The sequence below is a fragment of the Melanostigma gelatinosum genome (genome assembly GCF_949748355.1).
Source record: "Melanostigma gelatinosum genome assembly, chromosome: 19".
NCBI lineage: Eukaryota > Metazoa > Chordata > Actinopteri > Perciformes > Zoarcidae > Melanostigma > Melanostigma gelatinosum.
The window spans coordinates 16,288,127-16,307,320 of record NC_136652.1 but is presented as its reverse complement, the minus strand read 5'-3'; the positions used below and the strand labels follow the sequence as shown (position 1 = coordinate 16,307,320).

The 19,194-nt window shown below is 42.9% G+C and overlaps 1 protein-coding gene across 1 annotated transcript; it reads left to right on the top strand.

Moving 5' to 3' along the window:
* Positions 1–1,129: 1,129 nt before the first annotated feature.
* Positions 1,130–18,661, top strand: pinx1 (PIN2 (TERF1) interacting telomerase inhibitor 1). Its single transcript, XM_079291264.1, has 7 exons — positions 1,130–1,161; positions 1,784–1,893; positions 1,999–2,091; positions 2,277–2,358; positions 2,732–2,830; positions 7,101–7,186; positions 17,467–18,661. Exons 1-7 carry the CDS (start codon positions 1,143–1,145, stop codon positions 17,989–17,991), a joined length of 1,014 nt encoding a protein of 337 aa, XP_079147390.1. The 5' UTR covers positions 1,130–1,142; the 3' UTR covers positions 17,992–18,661.
* Positions 18,662–19,194: the final 533 nt, after the last annotated feature.

Here is a 19,194-nt window from a genome sequence, read left to right as displayed (position 1 = left end):
CGTTTCCTTTCTGACATACATTTTTTAAACATTGGCTCCTTTCCAAGGCTTATAACTCCTGAAGGTGAGCCAAGTCAGCCGTTTTCAAAACAAACAAAATATGCAAATACATCCATGCCTTGTGTCCTTAGGCACACCAGGAAATGTACTGGCAACACCATAACAAGACTGAAGTTGTTCCTTTTGATAAGGCTTACAAATGTCCCTAGAAAGCTTGTATAACCCATAAGTAGCTCAAGGACATTCACTTTTACGGTATTAAATTGTAATCAGTTAATAAACTGAAGCTGCAAGCACTCCTGCCTCCATACTTTAACACCCAAACAGCAGCTGTAAGTGAGATTGACACAACCACCCAGTAATTTCCTCGAAACTTGGGCAATACAAAATAAATAGAATTGAATGATCATTTGTTGTGATATTTCTGTCAGTAGGCCTACGAGAAGCAACTCTGTGCACAAACACTTTTGAAATGTGATCTTGTACAGATGAGGCTGAGTGCATCACATGCATCAGTACAAACAGTATGACATTGTCTGCAAGAGCACATTAAGCAATGCTTGTTTGAGTTGGGCAAATCATAGTTTGTTTTGGGTGGAACTTGGGGACTAAATTATTGGGCTGATATCAGCTGATATCGGCTGATCATAAATATGCCTACGTATTGGGAGATATGAAGTCATGAAGTATTAGCAGTTTGCATTTTTTGTTGTGGTAGGCCTATTTGTTATATACACATACAATTGTTACAATAAAGGTGAATACGAACATTCTATTTTTCAATATGATAAACCGAATATTATATTATTGGGCTGTAGTTTGGGTTCATTGAACTTGAGTGACCCAGTACACGTAACATGTTTATGCTGTGGGTTTGTGGCTGCGGCGCACTTTCTAACTTTACCTAACCCTGTGGCGCTCTCTGTTGGCGAAGATAACTACTTGCAGTGCCGCTAAAATATTACATTATATATTGTTATAATAAACGAAAAATGAATATGCTTTCATCCGCATGGAATACCACACACAATTAATATCTTATCACGATATGTTTACGCGAACAACCAGCGTGGTCCTGTTTTCTCTTCAGGCATTTTCTGGGAACCCTACGCGACTTACCGCAAGCTGTTGAAGGACCCAAGATGTCTATGCTTGCTGAGCGTACGTAGATTTTTGTTCGACTTTTGATGGATATTTCCCCTTTTATTTAAAAATAACAATATGTATTTTGTGTTCGCTTAACACCACTGCGACCCACGGTGGAGAGGCTTTGTTCTGAAAGTATTCTGTATTTCTGTACTTTCAGACTATTCGAGTAGCTAACATTAGCATTAGCATTACTACATCAGTCGGTGTAAACCGACACGTGTTTCTGCAGTAACTTGTCATTAGCTCAGTTTAGCTTAACTGTGTTGTCTTTAATGGCCTAATATTTGTATTAATCGGTGTGCTTTCTTTTTATTAAACGTGCTGTAAGCGATGGCAGGTTCTCTCATAGCATGGTCTTTCGTTGGACTTTAGTCCAGCCTTGCTTCTTCCCTGACAGTTGTCAACCATTGTGTTAATAGTACATTCATATGACATATAAAAGGTTTTTAAATATGTGAGCTGTGTATTTAATAAAAGGCACAGGGCAGTATCACAGCTGCACCGGGATAGGGCTACATCTGATCTAGGTCTAACAGTGGTCAGCGTCTCCTCTGAGTTGCTCGTTCATGTGATGTTTTGGTGGATGGCTGTTATGTAATGATGATGCTGCTGCTGCTGCTGCTCTCCTTTCCAGCCCGGAGGAAGCAGAAGTGGTCCGTGGACCCGAGGAACAGCGCCTGGAGTAAAGATGACTCCAAATTCGGCCAGAAGCTGATGGAGCGAATGGGCTGGTCCAAGGGCAAGGTGAGATGGATGTTTCTTGTTTGCTCAACTGTGGTGATCTCTAAAGACATTTGACAATGAATGGATCAGTTGATGACACGTTATGTCCTCTCTTTTCTCATTAAGGGCCTGGGCCGAAGTGAGCAAGGCTCCACTGACCATATCAAAGTTAAAGTTAAAAACAACCACCATGGTCTTGGAACCAGTGCCAGCTCTGAGGTGAGCATATTTAACACTTTTAGACGCAATCTTTTTGTTGCTCTGTTAGTTTTTCACCATTTTCATGAAGGGAGGATTATGTCCATAATTATAACTCTTAGGACTTTTGAAATTGTCTTAAAAGATGTAAGGATGTGTTATTGTCAAGCCGAATTCTGTTGTGTTGAGAGCTGTCATTTTCACAGGATAACTGGATCGCACACCAAGATGATTTCAACGAGCTTCTTGCTCAGCTGAACAACTGCCATGGACAAAACAGCAGCGCTGGTATGTACGAATGATACGATCGGCAGTGTTAATATGTGTCAATTATGACTCGCACTGGTACTACATTATCTAGAGTTGACACATGATGTATATACATTCCTGCTGTGGCTCTGTTTCAAACTACATGACTACACCAAAGTGCAGCTATTTAAGTGAGTTCCATCTGTTGGACAGTAGAGGGTGCTCCACTGCAACATTTGGGAGGGAACTATTTCGATACCTGCTGTCATACAATGAGCATCTTCATTATCACTGTTCTGGGAGACAAAGCACATTACTCTCGTATGAGAGAAGAGAATGCAATGATGCTGAATGCTCATCTTCAAATTGTAACTTCTGGTAACTTTATTATTCTTGTATTTCTTTTCACTAGCTAAAGAACCTCCACCACCAGAGGAACCCAAAGGCTTCAGCTTAGAAGAGAAGTCCAAGACCTCCAAAAAGAGGGTCCATTACATGAAGTTCACTAAAGGTGAGTTTATCTTTTGGCAGCAGACAGAGATCAGAGGGATACAAATAGACCAAGAGGAAGCTGTTTCTTTTCTTATTCTCAACAGTTATTACCTTGATTATGTATCAGGAAACGAACTCGGCCAAACTGGATCAAGTGTTCATCAGTCACATAGTAAAAAGTCTGCCCTGAAATTTTTTTTTTAGATAAAATTGTTTCAGGGCAACCGTCTACTGATTTCAGCGTGGCACCTTTTTTCTAAGCTGCTACTAAAGTGTGTGCCTCTCCTTTTTTTTGTTTTTTTTCCACTTTCCATACAATCCACCCAGACGGACAGAAAGCCTCGTTGACCGTTCGTTGAGCCGTGTGCACTTGGCTCAGACCACAGATGCTGATCAGAGCCCTGTCAGGCCGTGCTGGGTCACTTGGCCCGGTCAGTGCTAGGGGAGGTTATTAATAACTCTTCCTTCTACTTTCATTACTCCTTTACAACCCAGGAAGCCAAAATCTGCTGGTCAAGGCCAGTGCACTGATAGGCACGAGGAGGAATTTGGTGTTCGGGACCACTGGAGACTGAAATGAATAACCACTAACTCATAGTTTACTGCTGAGCTGCTTCTGCTTAAGCATGGGGCATAGTTGAGTGATTACGGTATTCATTAGTAATGAGGTTTTGATGTTGAACTTGCAAACTTTGCAATGCTAAGCTGATATTAATGTCGGTTATTTTCGTTGCAGTAATTCTACTAAGTCCTTTGGCAGAAAAGTAGTGCAAGCTCATCAAATATCAACATGTGTTAAAGTAATTACTCTACAGTCGTTTTTGTTATTGGGTTCAGATGAACCTCATCAGGTCAGCGTACATGGGAAAACAAAATCTCAACTTTTGCCTCACCTGGAAGAGCTTTTTATATTTTACGTCATTCAATAGCAACTTCCTGTTTCCTGTTTGGGGCATCTGGCATGTCCATTTACTGGCCCCCCCAAAAACAACACCTCCCAGAGGCCGTGTGACCCATTAGATGACCCGGCCAGATAACGCGTGTCCTCTGTCTCTTCCCCAGACCCTCTCACCCTGTTTTTGTGATCTTAATTTGGCAGGGGCCAGAAAAAGACTTGGTCCCTGGTGGATTGGATCCACCATACGCACTTAAGACATGAAGCACCGATATTAATGGTGGGATGATTTTCCTCCGGATGCTCTCTTTTCTGCCTTAATTCTTTGTAGATACAATAGTCATACAACTCGTTGGTCATATCTTTATGACAACAACATTTTAAACTGTACTGTGAATCCCACCAAACTGAGCTTATTGAATTGCTACACTTCTATTTGGACCTCTGTATCCTTGCATCTATATTCACCTCCCGTCCACCACAGAACAGCCTCAATGACCCCACGAAAAGCACTGAAAAAACAAACCTTTTAACATTTTGAAAGCCACATTTGTCTGTTTATGACTGGACCATTGTCGTTGACGGTGAACTTGGGCCTCTTCTATCCTCTTTGCATTTGGATACGCTCGTACTCCCACCTGTCGTCAACTAAGTAAGTCTGATCCCGCCAGACCCTTAGATTCTAATTTATTTGAGGAGATCCCTTCCACTATCACCACCAGCCGTTTATAGCTGTGGGGGGGGGGGGGGACCAAAGAGCAGGTAGCACCTGACACTGCTACTGTTTGTTTGTTACATTGAGACATTTGAGATACACTCTCTTTAGGGGCGACCTTGGTGCACCGGGTTAAGAGGGTCGTCTGGGAACCGGAAGGTCAACGGTTCGATCCCCGACTGGGACGTGTCACGTGTCGAAGTGTACCTGAGCAATACACTGAACCCCCGGCTCCCCGGGCGCCGATCAATGGCAGCCCACTGCTCCCCATATACAGGGATGGGTCAAATGCAGAGAAAAATTTCCCCCTTAAAGGGATCAATATAGTATCTGTTTTTTGTCAGACTTTCAGGAAGCAGAACAGGAGGCAGTTCAGGGAAATGCAGGTGGGAATGTTTTCACTGGAATCTAATCTTAGGCCGGTGTGTTGCTCGGTAGGCATTAGACACACCGATGGTAACTTAACACCACTTTAACTTGTTTCTGCTCAAAAGAGGCGGCAGCTGTTGTGATGCAACAGAAGGGACGCTGGCATTACTTGTTTGTCCATAAACGATTCATAACTTGATTGGGAACTTGAGAGTTGAGTTCCGCCTGCCTTCAGTGGTGACGGGCATAAAGTGTCACAACAGTCTGACTGTGAAACTGTCTTTCTTTATTTAAATGGGTGTCTTTACGTAGGAAATGTTGATGGTCCTCTCACAGTTACATTAGACTGCTACATGAAGTATTTTATTCATTGATTTTTTCATTTCTTTCTATTCATCTGCTGTAAGTATTGCCTTATTGTGTCTAACTTGTGCTCTGGATCAGCACGGGAAACCAAAACGTTACCTGGCAACATATAACCAGCCACGCCTGTTTGCATGCCTCCATGCCGGCTCCCGTCCCCGTGAAGCTGTTGCCAAGTGAAGGCTTGGTCATAGATTTAATGTTGCTGAGCTTGTTACATGAGAAGTTGAAAAAGTAAATTAAGAACCGGATATTATGTCCAGTCATAAAAACTATTAACATATTACGGGGTTCTAAATTCCATGCATTGCTTCTTTAACACTAGTCTTGTCTAGTCATTTATTAGTTGATCGGTTCATTTTATTGTGAAGTCTGTAAAAACATTGATGGAAAGACTAAAGTTGTGGCTTCAGAAGCACCTTCCTAACATCTCCCTCTCCGGAGCAGCTCCGGCCTCCTCCTTACTCTCTCCTGCTTTTTTTTATTTATTGATATCCTGTTCAGGCTGGTTCCCTCACTGCCAGCGCTGACGATTGATGGCCTTTGTTTGCGGGGAAAGGCACCAAAATCTCCGCTGCTTAGGTCCGGGACCCGCAGCATAAACCAGTAACCCAGTTTTAATTGCTACCTCCATCTATCATCTGTCACGGCTAGCAAGGGGTGGTGGGGGGGGTTGATGCAGAATTTAACTACGGCTCTCCATCCGTTGGCTTTATCGCAGTCTTGGGGCTTTTTAACAAAACAAATGTTTGCGTTTCAGCCATTATGAGTCCGTAAACTAAAAGGTTTTTGAGGAAAGCATGACTACAGCATAACACCGAGCTGAGGAGCTGAGGGCCCTTTTTTTTGTATTCGTCAGATTTGTGTGTTTCTTTGTCGAGCCGCAGTGATCTGCTGGTCTGTTTTGGCTACTTATCTGTACTGACGGTTGTTGCTGTTTCAACTGTACCCTTGGAAACCAGCATGTATTCACGAACACTTTCCATTGCACGCCAGCGGCACGCATGCTTCATCCTGCGTCACAGCGTCCAGCCACCGTTTGAACGTTTCAGCTCCTTTTTGTCAGAACATTGTTATTTGCACTTTCACCTGAATGCCTGAGGATTTTGACGGGTACTTCCTGATCCAAGCAGTAGAAAGGCTGGGCATCATTTTACATTTGAACTGAGTTCACTAGATGACAAACACCACAGCCCCCCCCCCCCCCCCCCTCTATTTATTTTAGTTTTCAACTTACTTTCTTGGTTTTACTTCTTAGACCTGCATGCGACTTTCAAAGCCAAGAGTAGGGGAGATAGAGGTTTAAAAGCAATAAATAACCAAATGTTATCAGAGCCCCACTGAAGGAAGAGGATGCAGCTGTACGAACAGGACCTGGGCTTGAGACAGGCGACTGTGTGCTCCAGGAGTCTTTGAGGCCTGGCTTGAAAATGGGAATCCGGAGGCGTGTCGTGGCAGACCTTGTCGTCGGTTTATTTGTCTTTGCCGTTTTATCCCTGGAGCAGAAGTAAACCACGCAAACCTCTCCTTTCTATGCTCAAGATACCACCTCCCCCCCTACCGTCTGCCCCCAACACACAGATACACACACACGCACACACACGTTCTTTTATCTGCAACCATTACAGGTTGCCTCAGTAAACCCGTTGCCCTTTAGATCTCTTCGTTTTAAATTTATTTATTCGTTTTTTGGGTGTGTGTGTGTGAGAAAATGTGATTGTTTAGGATCACCCTTTGGTGTATTTGCAAAAGTAGAAACCCACTAGTTTATGCCAGTAATATTTTTTTGTTTTGTTTTGTGCATTGGCAGGTTCTCTGACTTTTTATCCTGTTGTTTAGATTAGTCTTTTTCTATATGCCTTGATAAGAGTCCAAAAACGGTTTCAAACGTATTTTTAAGTTGCTCTATGATTCTGAAATATGTTTTTTTTTTTTCTTCCTATTTAGGCAAAGACCTGTCCTCCCGTAGTGAAACAGACCTTAACTGCATCTTTGGGAAGAGAGGAGGAAGACCTGCCAATCAACAAGAGCAGGTAAAAGGCATCAAGATACGTTACATTATCCACAAAGTTAAAAATGTAATTTTCCTAATTTCCATCAAAAATGTCTTTTTTTGTCATTGTTTTATTTTAATTAACGATAAACGTGCAAATAAATAAAAATAATTTCTGTAAATAAAACAACCTACGAAAAACACTTATCCAAACAATCCAGCATGAAATACGCTCATGCAGAAACACAAAAGGAAGCAAACTATAAACAACATAAAACAATCAAGTGTAATGCATATACTCATGATATGAAAAAATATTATGTAAAAGTTTAAATATTTTTGGTACCGTATTTCCAATATGTCTTTCACAGTCAGTTTGTGATCAGTTTTGTTTGTGTAGTAATTATATCCAAAATAGAAAATATGGTCATGACTAATGGCTGTAATATGACAATAATAAAGATCATTTTGTAAAGGGAGAGGCCTGTGTTCTTTCTCCACCCACTCAATGTCTGGTGTGAACTGGGGGAGGAGATAGCGTACATCTAGCCAGGTAGCTCCAGCTTCTCTGCCTCCGTCTTGGTAATTAAGGGCGACCACTGGTGCTGATGCCTCAATCATCGCTGCAGTATCATGTGATCCATGTGCTTCTACAGGCTCCTGAACAGCCTGTGGCCCTAGATTAGCCATGTCACATCGTGCAGCTTTAACACCGCCAACAGGCCACTGATGACCGGCAAGAGGACCTAAATCCAGTTAAGGGATTTGCACTCTTACCCCCTTACTCCTCTCGCCGCAATCACTCTCTTCGTCCGTCTTGGAGCGTTCACATCAGGTAGCTCTAAAGCCAGAGGGCATTATTAACGGCAAATCAAAAATTGGGGTGAGGTGTGCGGAAATCTGAAATGATGATGCTTGTAAAAAAAAAGTTCTGTTTTTTGCTTTTGGAGTTGGCGGTTGGTCACTTCAAACGTCACCGTGCCAGTTGGCGTTTTGCTGGCGCTCGAGCTTTTTGAAACGTAGCTTACAGGCTCAGACAGATGAAAGTTACATTTCATGCTCAGTAAGTTCCTTTGGCTTACTTGTGAAGAACAAAACCGTGTTGTTGAATTAACTTGTGTTTAGTCTGTTCCATTTGTTATGGTCTTTATTTAGCTGCCTTGAAATAAAACACAGAGCTTGAGTTATTAGAAATTAAATATAAGTATCTGCTAATGGAACTTGTATGTATATATATATATATATATATATATATATATATATATATATATATATATATATATATATATATATATATACATACACTGACAAATAAGCACAAGTATTGGCATAAAATTGCAATATAGTCCCACCAATTAGATGTGTAAATACTTTTTCACATATTCGATGGTTTGAGTGCAAACAGATGGGACTTTTTTCAGACTTTGCATGAAAACGCACGATTATTATTACAGAGACAAATACTTCTATGTATTTGTTATGATTTAATGAATCTTCATTTTATAAAGCTGGTATTTTTTTTGTGTCACAAGTTCTGCTGACTCCGTACAGAGCCAGCAGGACAAAGACGAATGTAGCTTTTGTATGCAGAGACACAGAAAAGCCTCTCGCTGGCTTCCTCTGTTTATCTCAAGCAGTTGGCTTGAAGAAATTGGCATCTTAAAATCCATAAATTGCACGAGAAAAAAACCTTTTCTATTCCCGCGCAGGTGCCGAGCCATAACATCACAATGGCTGCTGCTCCCTTTGCTGATTAACATTGGAAATGCGAGCAATATACACCACCATTTTCTCCCTAATCGTTTGGTTATGGGTTGTTATTTTTCAGCCAGGAGGGACACCATTGACCATATCGAAAACACTGAACACAATTACAATGGCATCCCATGAGGCCTTGTGTTGAAGCCCAGCAACGTCTGAGGTTGCTGGGAAGAGGTAAAGAGGCTGATGGACCAATCAAGCTGTAGGCATTGTCCAGAATCTCCTGCGAGTGTCCGCGACACTGCCACTGACCCTCGGTGCACCCTGATCTGTGCTTACAGCACCCACCGTTACCGCTACAGCACAAAGTACGCTCCACAGTATACACGCATGCGATAATCGCCATACCCTTAACAGTTGTATTCTTAATTAGTGACTATATCAACGCTAAGGGCGCTGATTTAGTGGTGAAATGGATTGGCAGGGGTTTGCGGCAGTCGCATTATCGCATATCTGCATCCTGACAAGGTGAGGCCAGGAGACCCGACCAAATCTGGGTCGGCTTCTCCCTCCCGCTCATGAATCTCCCGGCTCCTCACCCACCACCCACGGCTGTCTCTCCAGCCTCCCTTCCACCAGTCCCACACTGCTGGGGTTTTCCTTCCTCCGCAGTGATGTGCTTCCTGCTTGCCTCTTATCGCTGCTCACAACGCTCCCTGAAATGCAGACAGACAGACGCGCACACACACTCGGCTGTCCCACATGCCTCTTGTTCATCAAAGGCCGGATTGGATGTGTTGAAAAGACCAAGTGAGCACATGGGACAGATTATTAACCCTGGTATATGAATTGGCCCGATACAGTCAGCCACTAAGATTCCTTCACTATTGTGTCACCTGAGCTGCTATCTTTTTAATATTGTTTTTGGTGTCAACCTTCAGGCCTGACAGTAGAGCTGTATCTTAGGTTAGAATTACCTCCTTTTTACATTTTGAAGATAGCTTTCACATTTGTGACATTTCCCACTTTAATGTATTTTATATACGAATATCTTTTACAGTTTTTGGAGAGCTTTTTGATATTCTTGAAACAACTATCGATGCATGAGGAAAAAAATAAAGTTCAAGACATAACTATTGTAGCTGTGTGATATGAAATGTACAACTCCTCAATAGGCTTTAAAAACATTTCTTTAGAGGGGTAATAGTCCGACCTCTGATCCAAGAATAATTGAAAATTCCTAAGCAAGCATGTTAATGTCAACTTTGAATAATATAACTAATCAATGATAGAAACACATTTCCTTATTGGAGCATTTGACAAAGCTGCAAGTATTAAAGCATACTAAACATACTCCACTTTATTAGGTACACCTGTACAAGCTGATGCAATCCAATACAACTGTTCTGCCATAAATTCTACTTTTATGATGCTTATTCAGTATTTTTTTTATATAATACAGTCCGGTATAACACCTCAACTCACTATTACATTCGTTATAAACATATAATTGAATATAGATATTCCCGAAAAATGTATTGTTGGCTACAAACCCTGATCTACAGGACAAATGGATGACCACCATTTCACCCACAACCTCATATGGTGCAGCCACTTGAAAATGTATGCTTTAAAACCATTATTTACACTCCCTAACCAGTGAGGGTTATCAGGCTGTGGTAGAGCACCTATCCATCTACATGGCTCTCTGTTATCCATCACCCGTCCCACGCTTGCAAGCCCCCTCCATCTCCTGCCTCCTCTTGTGCCCCTCAACACAATTACTCACAGCATGACAAACGACAGGCCCTCTCTGCCGAGATATCAAAAAGCCCCGGCCACTTCTAAATGAAGGCACTTTGGCAGCCCTGTGCTCCCCGTGCTTATCGGCCGGCGTGCAGTGCCCCTGGCCGTCCTGCGTCCCCCCATCTCTTTCCTCCACCTTCTCCACCACCGTGCCCTCCTCAGGGGGTTTAGTTAGGGGAGCCACATGGAGGGCCAGCCCGGCTTGATTTATCTCCCTTGCCCCTCTGCCCGACCACTCAGGCAGGCCGAAAGAGCCGACGAGGCTCCAACGGGCCTCAGCTCGAAAGCCCGGCATTAGCTGAAATAAACCATTCTGCCGCCCAGTGAAAAATGTCCTCTGATTGGCTAATTAATCAGTCAAAGGGGAGCGACGCGGCTTGTGACTTGAGGGACCCAAGCGGGCGACCGCAGAGGGCCTGCTGATAAATAGACTCCCCGCCGATTCATATATCAACAAAAGTTAGTCATTTTTTAAAGCCGCCAGCTCAGATGAAAGTGGAAACGAGCCATAGTTTTATTTCTCTACCTACATTTGCTTCTACGTTTCCTTTTCCTGGGGGGGTGGGGGTGTTTTGAAAAAGATAAAATTCCTTTTTATCATCTCTGTTTTATTGTTTTTTTTCTTACTTTTGAAAAAAGGAAAAGTATATGACTGTAAAAAGCCATGAAATTTGATCAGTATTTCAGGTTTTTCATTTCGTCTTCCAGATATTGATTGAGCATAATTTATAAAATAATTTTACGGTAGCTTAATGCGATCAACTAAATAAAATTTTCAGTTCACGATTCATTCTTAAGTGCCGTAAAAAACAATTTATGAATTTCCGTAATTTTAACCGATCAGTTTGTTAGTTCTGTACTCCTTAATTAAAAATGTCAGGGAAGAAGAATGGTTGAGTATAATCTGGCTTGTTTTGACGTCTGAACCCTCCAGTCAGACATTCGGTACGGCTCACCCTGCTCTTGGGTCAGCATGACCTTTGCGGCCTCTCCCACTCCCACTCATGTTCAGGCACAAAGGGCCGAGGATCGGGCCTCATCGGGTGGCACCTGTTGCACGTTTTTCCTGCCCACGCGTCGTCCGCATGAAGGATCGCACGTCAGCGGGGGCTCCCCGGATACCACCGTCTTAAGGAATATGGGGCAGGGGCGGCGGTTTGGGGGCTCGAGCGTTTGGCAGATGTGTCGGCAAGGAGCCAGAGAGCCGATGGGCGGAGTCGAGCAGTGAAACTTTGCTGACAGCGCAGAGGCAAAATGTCTTCACTGGAAAAAAAATTGTCTTCAACTCGGGTTTCACAGGTTACTGCTTTATTAATAACTGGGCTGGTTAACTATTAATAACTGGGCTGGCATAAAATTGTGCCATTGACATATCTTTAGCTGCTATCATTTAAGACTAAGACATCAGTATTATTGCATCTTAACTTCATGCAAGTAAGCAGATTGACAAGTGTTTCTTCCATTTCTGTTGGTTTACATCTCTACATTTGAACCAAGCTGTTATAATAACTTATATTCTTGGTCAACACGAACAGTATATTTTTGGTGTACATTAACCGGGTTATTCTTTATTCACTTTGTGCTTCATTTAACTTTACTTATTTGCCGAGTTCCGCTGCATTGAGTAATCAACAGTACAAATAGAAATACGGCACCAAAGCAGAGATTTTCTTTTTGTCTCAGTTGTCCATCAACCCCCCCACCCCCTGCTGCAAATGCACACATTTACCAACTACCTCCCTGGCAGTTCTGTGGACTGCTCCCTCCTGGCATGCCAGCTCGCTGACACTTACAGATTAGCGCAGGACAAAAAAGAAAAAGAGGGCGTCTGTCTCTTAGTTACGGGCCTAAGCTAGAATACATGGGGGCCGGGGTAATTACCGCCTGGTGAAGCTAACCGCCCAAAGATTTCCAGCCCTCTCGGCTGTTTACAGCCGCCGACTACCATTTAATCACTGACTCTTTAATCTAATAAATCACAGCTGGGGGAAATGATCACGGTATCTTCCCTCTCTGGGGTTGGGGTGGCAAGCGTTGTCGGCAAGCGTCGGCAAGCGTTTGCAATGTTGAACAAGCACAGGGCAGTCACACTGCATGCATAATGTTGTCTTCATTTGTTACTTGTGATAAACGTTCTCGCACCGGGCACAAAGTGCAATTTTTCAAACTCCATTTTCTTTTTTTGTGTGTGTTTTGTCTGAACTACACACAAAGTACAGCTTTGTGGAAGCTTCCATGTGTGGCGTTTAATGTACATACTCTACATCGTTTTATAGTTTTTTACTTTGTTACTTTGTGAGAAGTAAAATATTGGGGGCAGTGACATTATTTAAAAAAAAGTATTGATGTCAACCGAAGGGTTCGCTTATTTACCAGAGAATATACGGCAGCCACCTGTTTTTCTGTCCGCCCACATCGGGCCCGTGAAGGATGGGCTGCTGAACTTGTGTGCTCATCAGGGAGAGACAGCTGGCTAATCAGGGCCTGATCCATAGACCTTGAGTATCGCCAAATTTATTATTGTGGCAGGACAATGAGGGCACACTCGTGCAATTACAGTCCCGACCAATATTGGCTAGAAAATATTGGAGGAAAAAAAGAAAACCGGCAAGTAATGCAAACGGGCCGTTTTTAAGAAAATAAATAGACGACTGCAGCTTTGTCAAATGCTAATTAAGATGTGAGCCAGAAGGTGACGTAATATATTTTGTAAAGCTAATTAGTAAGACAATTATCTTCAAGTTTTGTTAATAACTTTTAGTCAATCTAATACGAGTGAACTTCTCAACCTTGCACCTTCAGTTTTTACACTATTGCATTCGATTATTTACTCTGACTGATTGACAATGTACTTTATAAAACCATTCACCATTTTTCATGATTGTTTTTAAACCTCATACTAATACTTTTAAGCAACCACAGTCACTAGTTTTATTGTGCAGCGGGGAAACGGAGCGGCCAACATACCAATGTTGTGCTTTGCCACACAATTTTACGGAACTTCCGTTCACGAAAACAATTGGAGGCGATTTGTTAATTGCTAAATTGGCATTGCCTGGAATTAGTGCTGCAACTGACCATTAAGTCAATCATGAGTTGGAAACCTTCCTCTCATTGCAGATCCACACCAGCTCTCATCTGTCTACAGATGAGGAAATAACTACCGGTAAAGGGCAATATCTTCTAAATGTAGAGCCGTTCAGCTCTCTCAGAAAACTGATTTAGGTAGGACTACCTTCATGTATTCTAGTACTTAATTGTGCCCTCTGAAGCTGAACAATGTAGGGGACGGATTAATAGACCTTTACTCTGTATTAGCAAAGTTTTAAAGGCCTTGGATTGCGATCAGGGGCTAAGAACATCCCTACAAGTATTGGTTCTGGAATTCTAGACATGAAATAGCTTTACTTGCTACATACATGTTTCAGATCTGGTGTAAAGTCAATTAAAGTTGTTTGCCGATCTCGTTGAGTCAAAAAAAGTTCCACATGCACTCTAGTGAGCCTTTTTTATGCCATCCCTCTGCTGGCTTGATTGACTCTCCTCCTGAATATGCTGGCCTCAGATTCTTGGCACACGTCTTACCACTGGCGCTCCATCGGCTACATTAGCAGGGACAGATAGAACTGGAGTGTCTTGAAGGAGGCGGACTGGTGAATGTCTTCCCACCCTCTCCTTTTCTCTGGGACCCTCCACGGGCCCTCCCTGTGTTCCCTGCCCAGCCCCCGCCAGGGGAGAGAGTGGAGCAGGAAGGGCCCGATAGCCAGCCAGACCGCTCCTCTGCCGAAGGAGCCTTATCTCAGAACTGCACACAGTGCACTGAGCGCATCCTTTTCCGGAGGAGGAGGAGGAGGAGGAGGAGGAGGAGGAGGAGGAGGAGGAGGAGGAGGAGGAGGAGGAGGAGGAGGAGGAGGAGGAGGAGGAGGAGGAGGAGGAGGAGGAGGAGGAGGAGGAGGAGGAGGAGGAGGAGGAGGAGGAGGAGGAGGAGGAGGAGGAGGAGGAGGAGGAGGAGGAGGAGGACCCCGCTGTGTTACTCATAAATTATATATGCTTGTGTCCTTTCTTGAACAAATCCCATTGGAAATAAACTTTGCTCTTCAAAATGTGGTGTAGCATTGAAATAGTAAAACAACTTATGTTCAATTTAGTTTTTTCTTTTTAAGGTTATTATCTTGAAGCATGAAACAGTTTTACTTTTCCACTATGCACTGTATATTCAGTTGTATTCTGTTTTGCATCAGTTCAATGAGTAAAAATAGTAACTGACAAACTGAACTGCAAACCTCTGCTGAAAATTGAACTGCATTAAGTTACCATTGACTAAAACTAAAGACATTCTGCATTTGTTGCATGCAGTAATCGACTGGCCATTAACAATTCAGGAAAGGAAATTATTAAATAAATATTCCTTAATAAATACATTGAAAATACTGAACTGTATAGTACTGAATGTTGGAGCGACATCCTTGTGTGTTTCACCATTTTTGCGTTTCGGATTTTTACCGCCGTTCTCTGTGTGGCTGCCATTCGGGGTGCGCATGAGAGCGTGCTGCATGCGAGTTGTGCTTACTTCATAAGCTCCACCGTAGCTTACTATCTCACTGCTGTTGCAGCGGTTGAACGACAGATAAATAGTTTTGAGCATCTCAACCCTCGCCAAACGATCAGAATTTGATCTCATCGGTCTGATAACATTGATTTTGACACCTAATTTTATATAGTTATGGATTTTTTTTATTTCTTCATTCAAATGATATCCCGATTGTTAATAACATATTCGTAACAACACTTATTTTTGCTTTACCCGGACTGTAAGGAATTTATGCGGCGCAAAGTGGTGATTCTGCTGTGCTTACATTTCGGTATTATATCATAAGTTCATAAAATGGATTTTTGTGATTGCTGTATTTTGTGACTATCGTGTTGTACTGTTTTTGCTTTCATCAGGACATATTTATTCTGGTCTGAGGGTTTTGTCTCAGGCCTGCTGTATAATATAATATGGCACTCACACAGAAATGGTGAATGACAATAACACAAATACCTGGAAATAGGGAAAGAAGATCTCAAACATTACTGCCGACTTGTTTCTTAGTAACATGTTGCCCTCGGCACTCACCAACAAAAAATCTCCAGGGCTGCCAGTCGTGCTGACTGTACCTGGTTTATATCCCTGCTGGACGCATGTGTGTCCTGTCGGATCAGGGTCTTATGGAGATCCCCAGGCAGAGAGGACATAGGACCAAGTTCCTGCTACTTGCCCTGATGAAGGCGCTTCTCTCGGTCACTCTCCCCCCTTTTCCTTCTTCCTCCCTCGCTCATTCACCCTCTCCCTCTCGAGAGTAATTTCACAGGCAGTTCTAAAGTGGCCCCCAGCCATCTTCCCTAATCCCAGTTACATGTTGTTTGGCGCTGTCAGCTCTAAGCCACATCTCGTCTCTCCCAAGCAGAGAGGATGCCATTGTGCAGTAACAGGGAGTATAGATTTTCTCTGGGAAGTTGGAAAGTTTTGTGTAATGGCACCCTCACCTGAAGGGCCTTACCCCCCCCCCCCCTTGTTAGAAGTTGGGGTTCTTTCTGGTCTGAGGTGGCAGAAAACTTTGAGCACCTGCGTTGTCATTTAGCCTCAATCATACGTTCGTGACTGTGAGGCCATTGTGTTGAGATGGAATACAGAATAACTCAAGAGTTACTCAAGTATGTTGTACTTTGTCACATCATGTTACATGCATCACTTATAGCCTTAAGTTGAAACGTCTCTGCGTTTCAGTTTATTTAGGTCCCACGAGTCCTGTTGGTATTTACCTCCACGTTGTTTGACCAGCCCATCGGTTAGCTTGTCCGTCTCGATCAGTGTCGAGGGTCAACGTCGTGTACTCTGATTGTGAAAGCTTAAAGGCCAAACCGCGAGGTGACTCGACATAAAAACGCTGTTTTCGATTCGTCTCTCTAATATGTAGGGTCTGAAAAAAAATGCCGTCCACTTCACAAACTCCGAGGCAATACACAGAGCGGCAGCATTGTTTAGTGCGACTCTCAGGAGGAGCTCCTGTATTCTTCTGGACGAATCATTATGCATTGAGTAGGCCATTAGGAAAATGAAGACAAATGGGTCGCAGGGGTGAAGTGACAAATTGTTCCTGCTGTAGAGTTAAAATCTAGACTGTTGTACCGCTCGGATGAAAAGCGGTCCCTGTTTTAATAATGTAGCCTAAAGGCTGGACAGACGGGTCCGTGACCAGAGTGTAGACGGTTTAACCAAAACAAAGGAACGACTTCTTGCTCTTTCCTCCTTTTTTAACAACTACTGTCAGTTTTTTGGCAGAGGGTTCAAATATTTCTAAACCATGTGAAATGATTTCCTGAAGTGGAATGCATTTAATTTGATGTTGAAGCAGTTCTGTAGTCTCACAATGTGAACAGAAAAAAAATACCTCTCGTACACTGTCAACACTTGTGGTTTATTTTTTTTTAAATAAGTATTGTTTTTATTCAGAGAGAGATGGCTGTTAAGGACTCACAGCTGGATGTGTGAAGCTACATTGTGTTGTAAGAAGATGATGATGAATGTCACGTGTGACAATTAGGTCCAGTGGTGCTTATTTTAAGATGATCCTTTAACACCTATTGTTACCTCAACATCCTATTTTTGGGCTCTTTCACAAAAATCTGCCTGTCTAATCTATGCATGATGACTGACGATCACTTAAGCTGCTTGGTCCGCCATTGTGTGTGTGTGTGTGTGTGTGGTGTAGCTTCTCTAAATGTTGCATTAAATCCTAACTGTCTTTCTCGTGTGTGTTTTTGGTCTAGGAGAGCAACAGCAGTGATTCTCAGGGTGAGCCGCGGGAGACTTTGACTCCTGCTGCCGTTGAACTGGATATGGAGTCCATCACCAATACTGTGAAAAGTACTCTCACTATGCAGGAGTATTTTGCGCAGCGAATGGCTCAGTTGAAGAAGGATCGTGGACAGGCGCAGAGTACGGCACCCTCAATGGAGACCAACGAGACATCCGGTCCGCCTGATGAACCCAGTGCCGTCCTCATCAGCGACGACGACTCGGAAGAGCCCAAAAAGAAGAAGAAGAAGAAGAGCAAAAAGTCAGCAGGTGACCTGGAAGTGGTAGAAGAGCACAGTACTGCCGCTCCTATCGTAATAGAGGACGATGAGGACACACCGCAGGAGTGCTCCGGTAAAAAGAAGAAGAAGAGGAAAGTGGTAGAAAGCGAAGGAGCTACAAATGAGAATAGCACCGCTGGTGTGGAGCAGAACTGTGAGGAGATGCCTCCTTCCAAGAAGAAGAAGAAGAAGAAGAAGAATAAACATCAAGACTAGGATGGAATTGATAGAATTAGTCCTTTAGGCTTCAGGGGGACTTGCTACTTGTCCTGCAGATACAATCGTATGACCTATTGAAAGAACACTTGGAGCTGCCCAGTAAAACCACAAACGTGTACTGTTGTCCACTTGGATACACATTATTGTGTCAGATGGTAAAATGCCTAGACGTCCAGAAAAAGTAAAACATTTTGGGAAATAGACTTATTGACTTCCTTGTTACTTTTAGACGGCGCCAGGCCAGCGGTTTCCTCGTTCCCCGTCTCAATGCCGAGCTCAGCTATCCAGCTGGAGCTTCATATTTAACGGACAGACCTGAGTTGCATTGATCTGCTCATTAACATGTATTGTCAAAAACCATCGTTCGTCTTCTCGTATGCATCAGCATTACCATTTATTTAGCATTCACAGTCGATTTGATTTTCTTGCCAGCAATTAGTTTTCACCATCCAGTTCTTCAGACAATGAATATTATTCATTGAAAGTGACCGGAGACATTTTTCTTTGCCAAAGACATTAACCCCTTGATGTGATATGAATTGATGCAATTTGGGGATGTTTTGCTAGAAATCTGGATGCATTCATGAGCTGTAAGAAATCAGGCTTCACTTTGGAGCTTTAGATGAAATCACTTTTCTTTTTTTAAATAAAGAAATCCAAATATCAATCCATCTGTGTTTTGTTTTTTCCCCCCTTCACAGGTGGAGTGAATTGCAGGTGAATTTATGAAGTAAACAGTGGTGAGGAGAACTGGTTTTACTTCCGTGGAGCGGTGCTTTGTATGAGCTGATCATCTCAAAGCAGTAATTTACATCTTTCAAACACAGATGGCTTTTCACCTTTTCCTCTTCCAAAATGTGATTCATGAGGTTACGAAATCTTTTCTTTGACTTGACAGATGAACTATGAACAGGCCGGTCTTGTTCAGCAGTGAGTGGGTGGTATATGTCAAAGGAGGAAGACGGAAACTAAGGCTGTCCAGTCTTGCGTGCAACAACATAGCATTCCGCGTCACTATTTCGGCTTTGTAAATGACAAAAAAATGTACATTTGGCCATTTTGTCATCCTGTGATGTAAGAGCAACCTGACTATCACTGTGAGCATCTCAGGTGTTCTTTTCCTGTGTCTTCATATGCTGTACTCATGACATTCAGTTCAGTTCATTACAAAACCTGATCAGTCACAGTAGGAATATACGG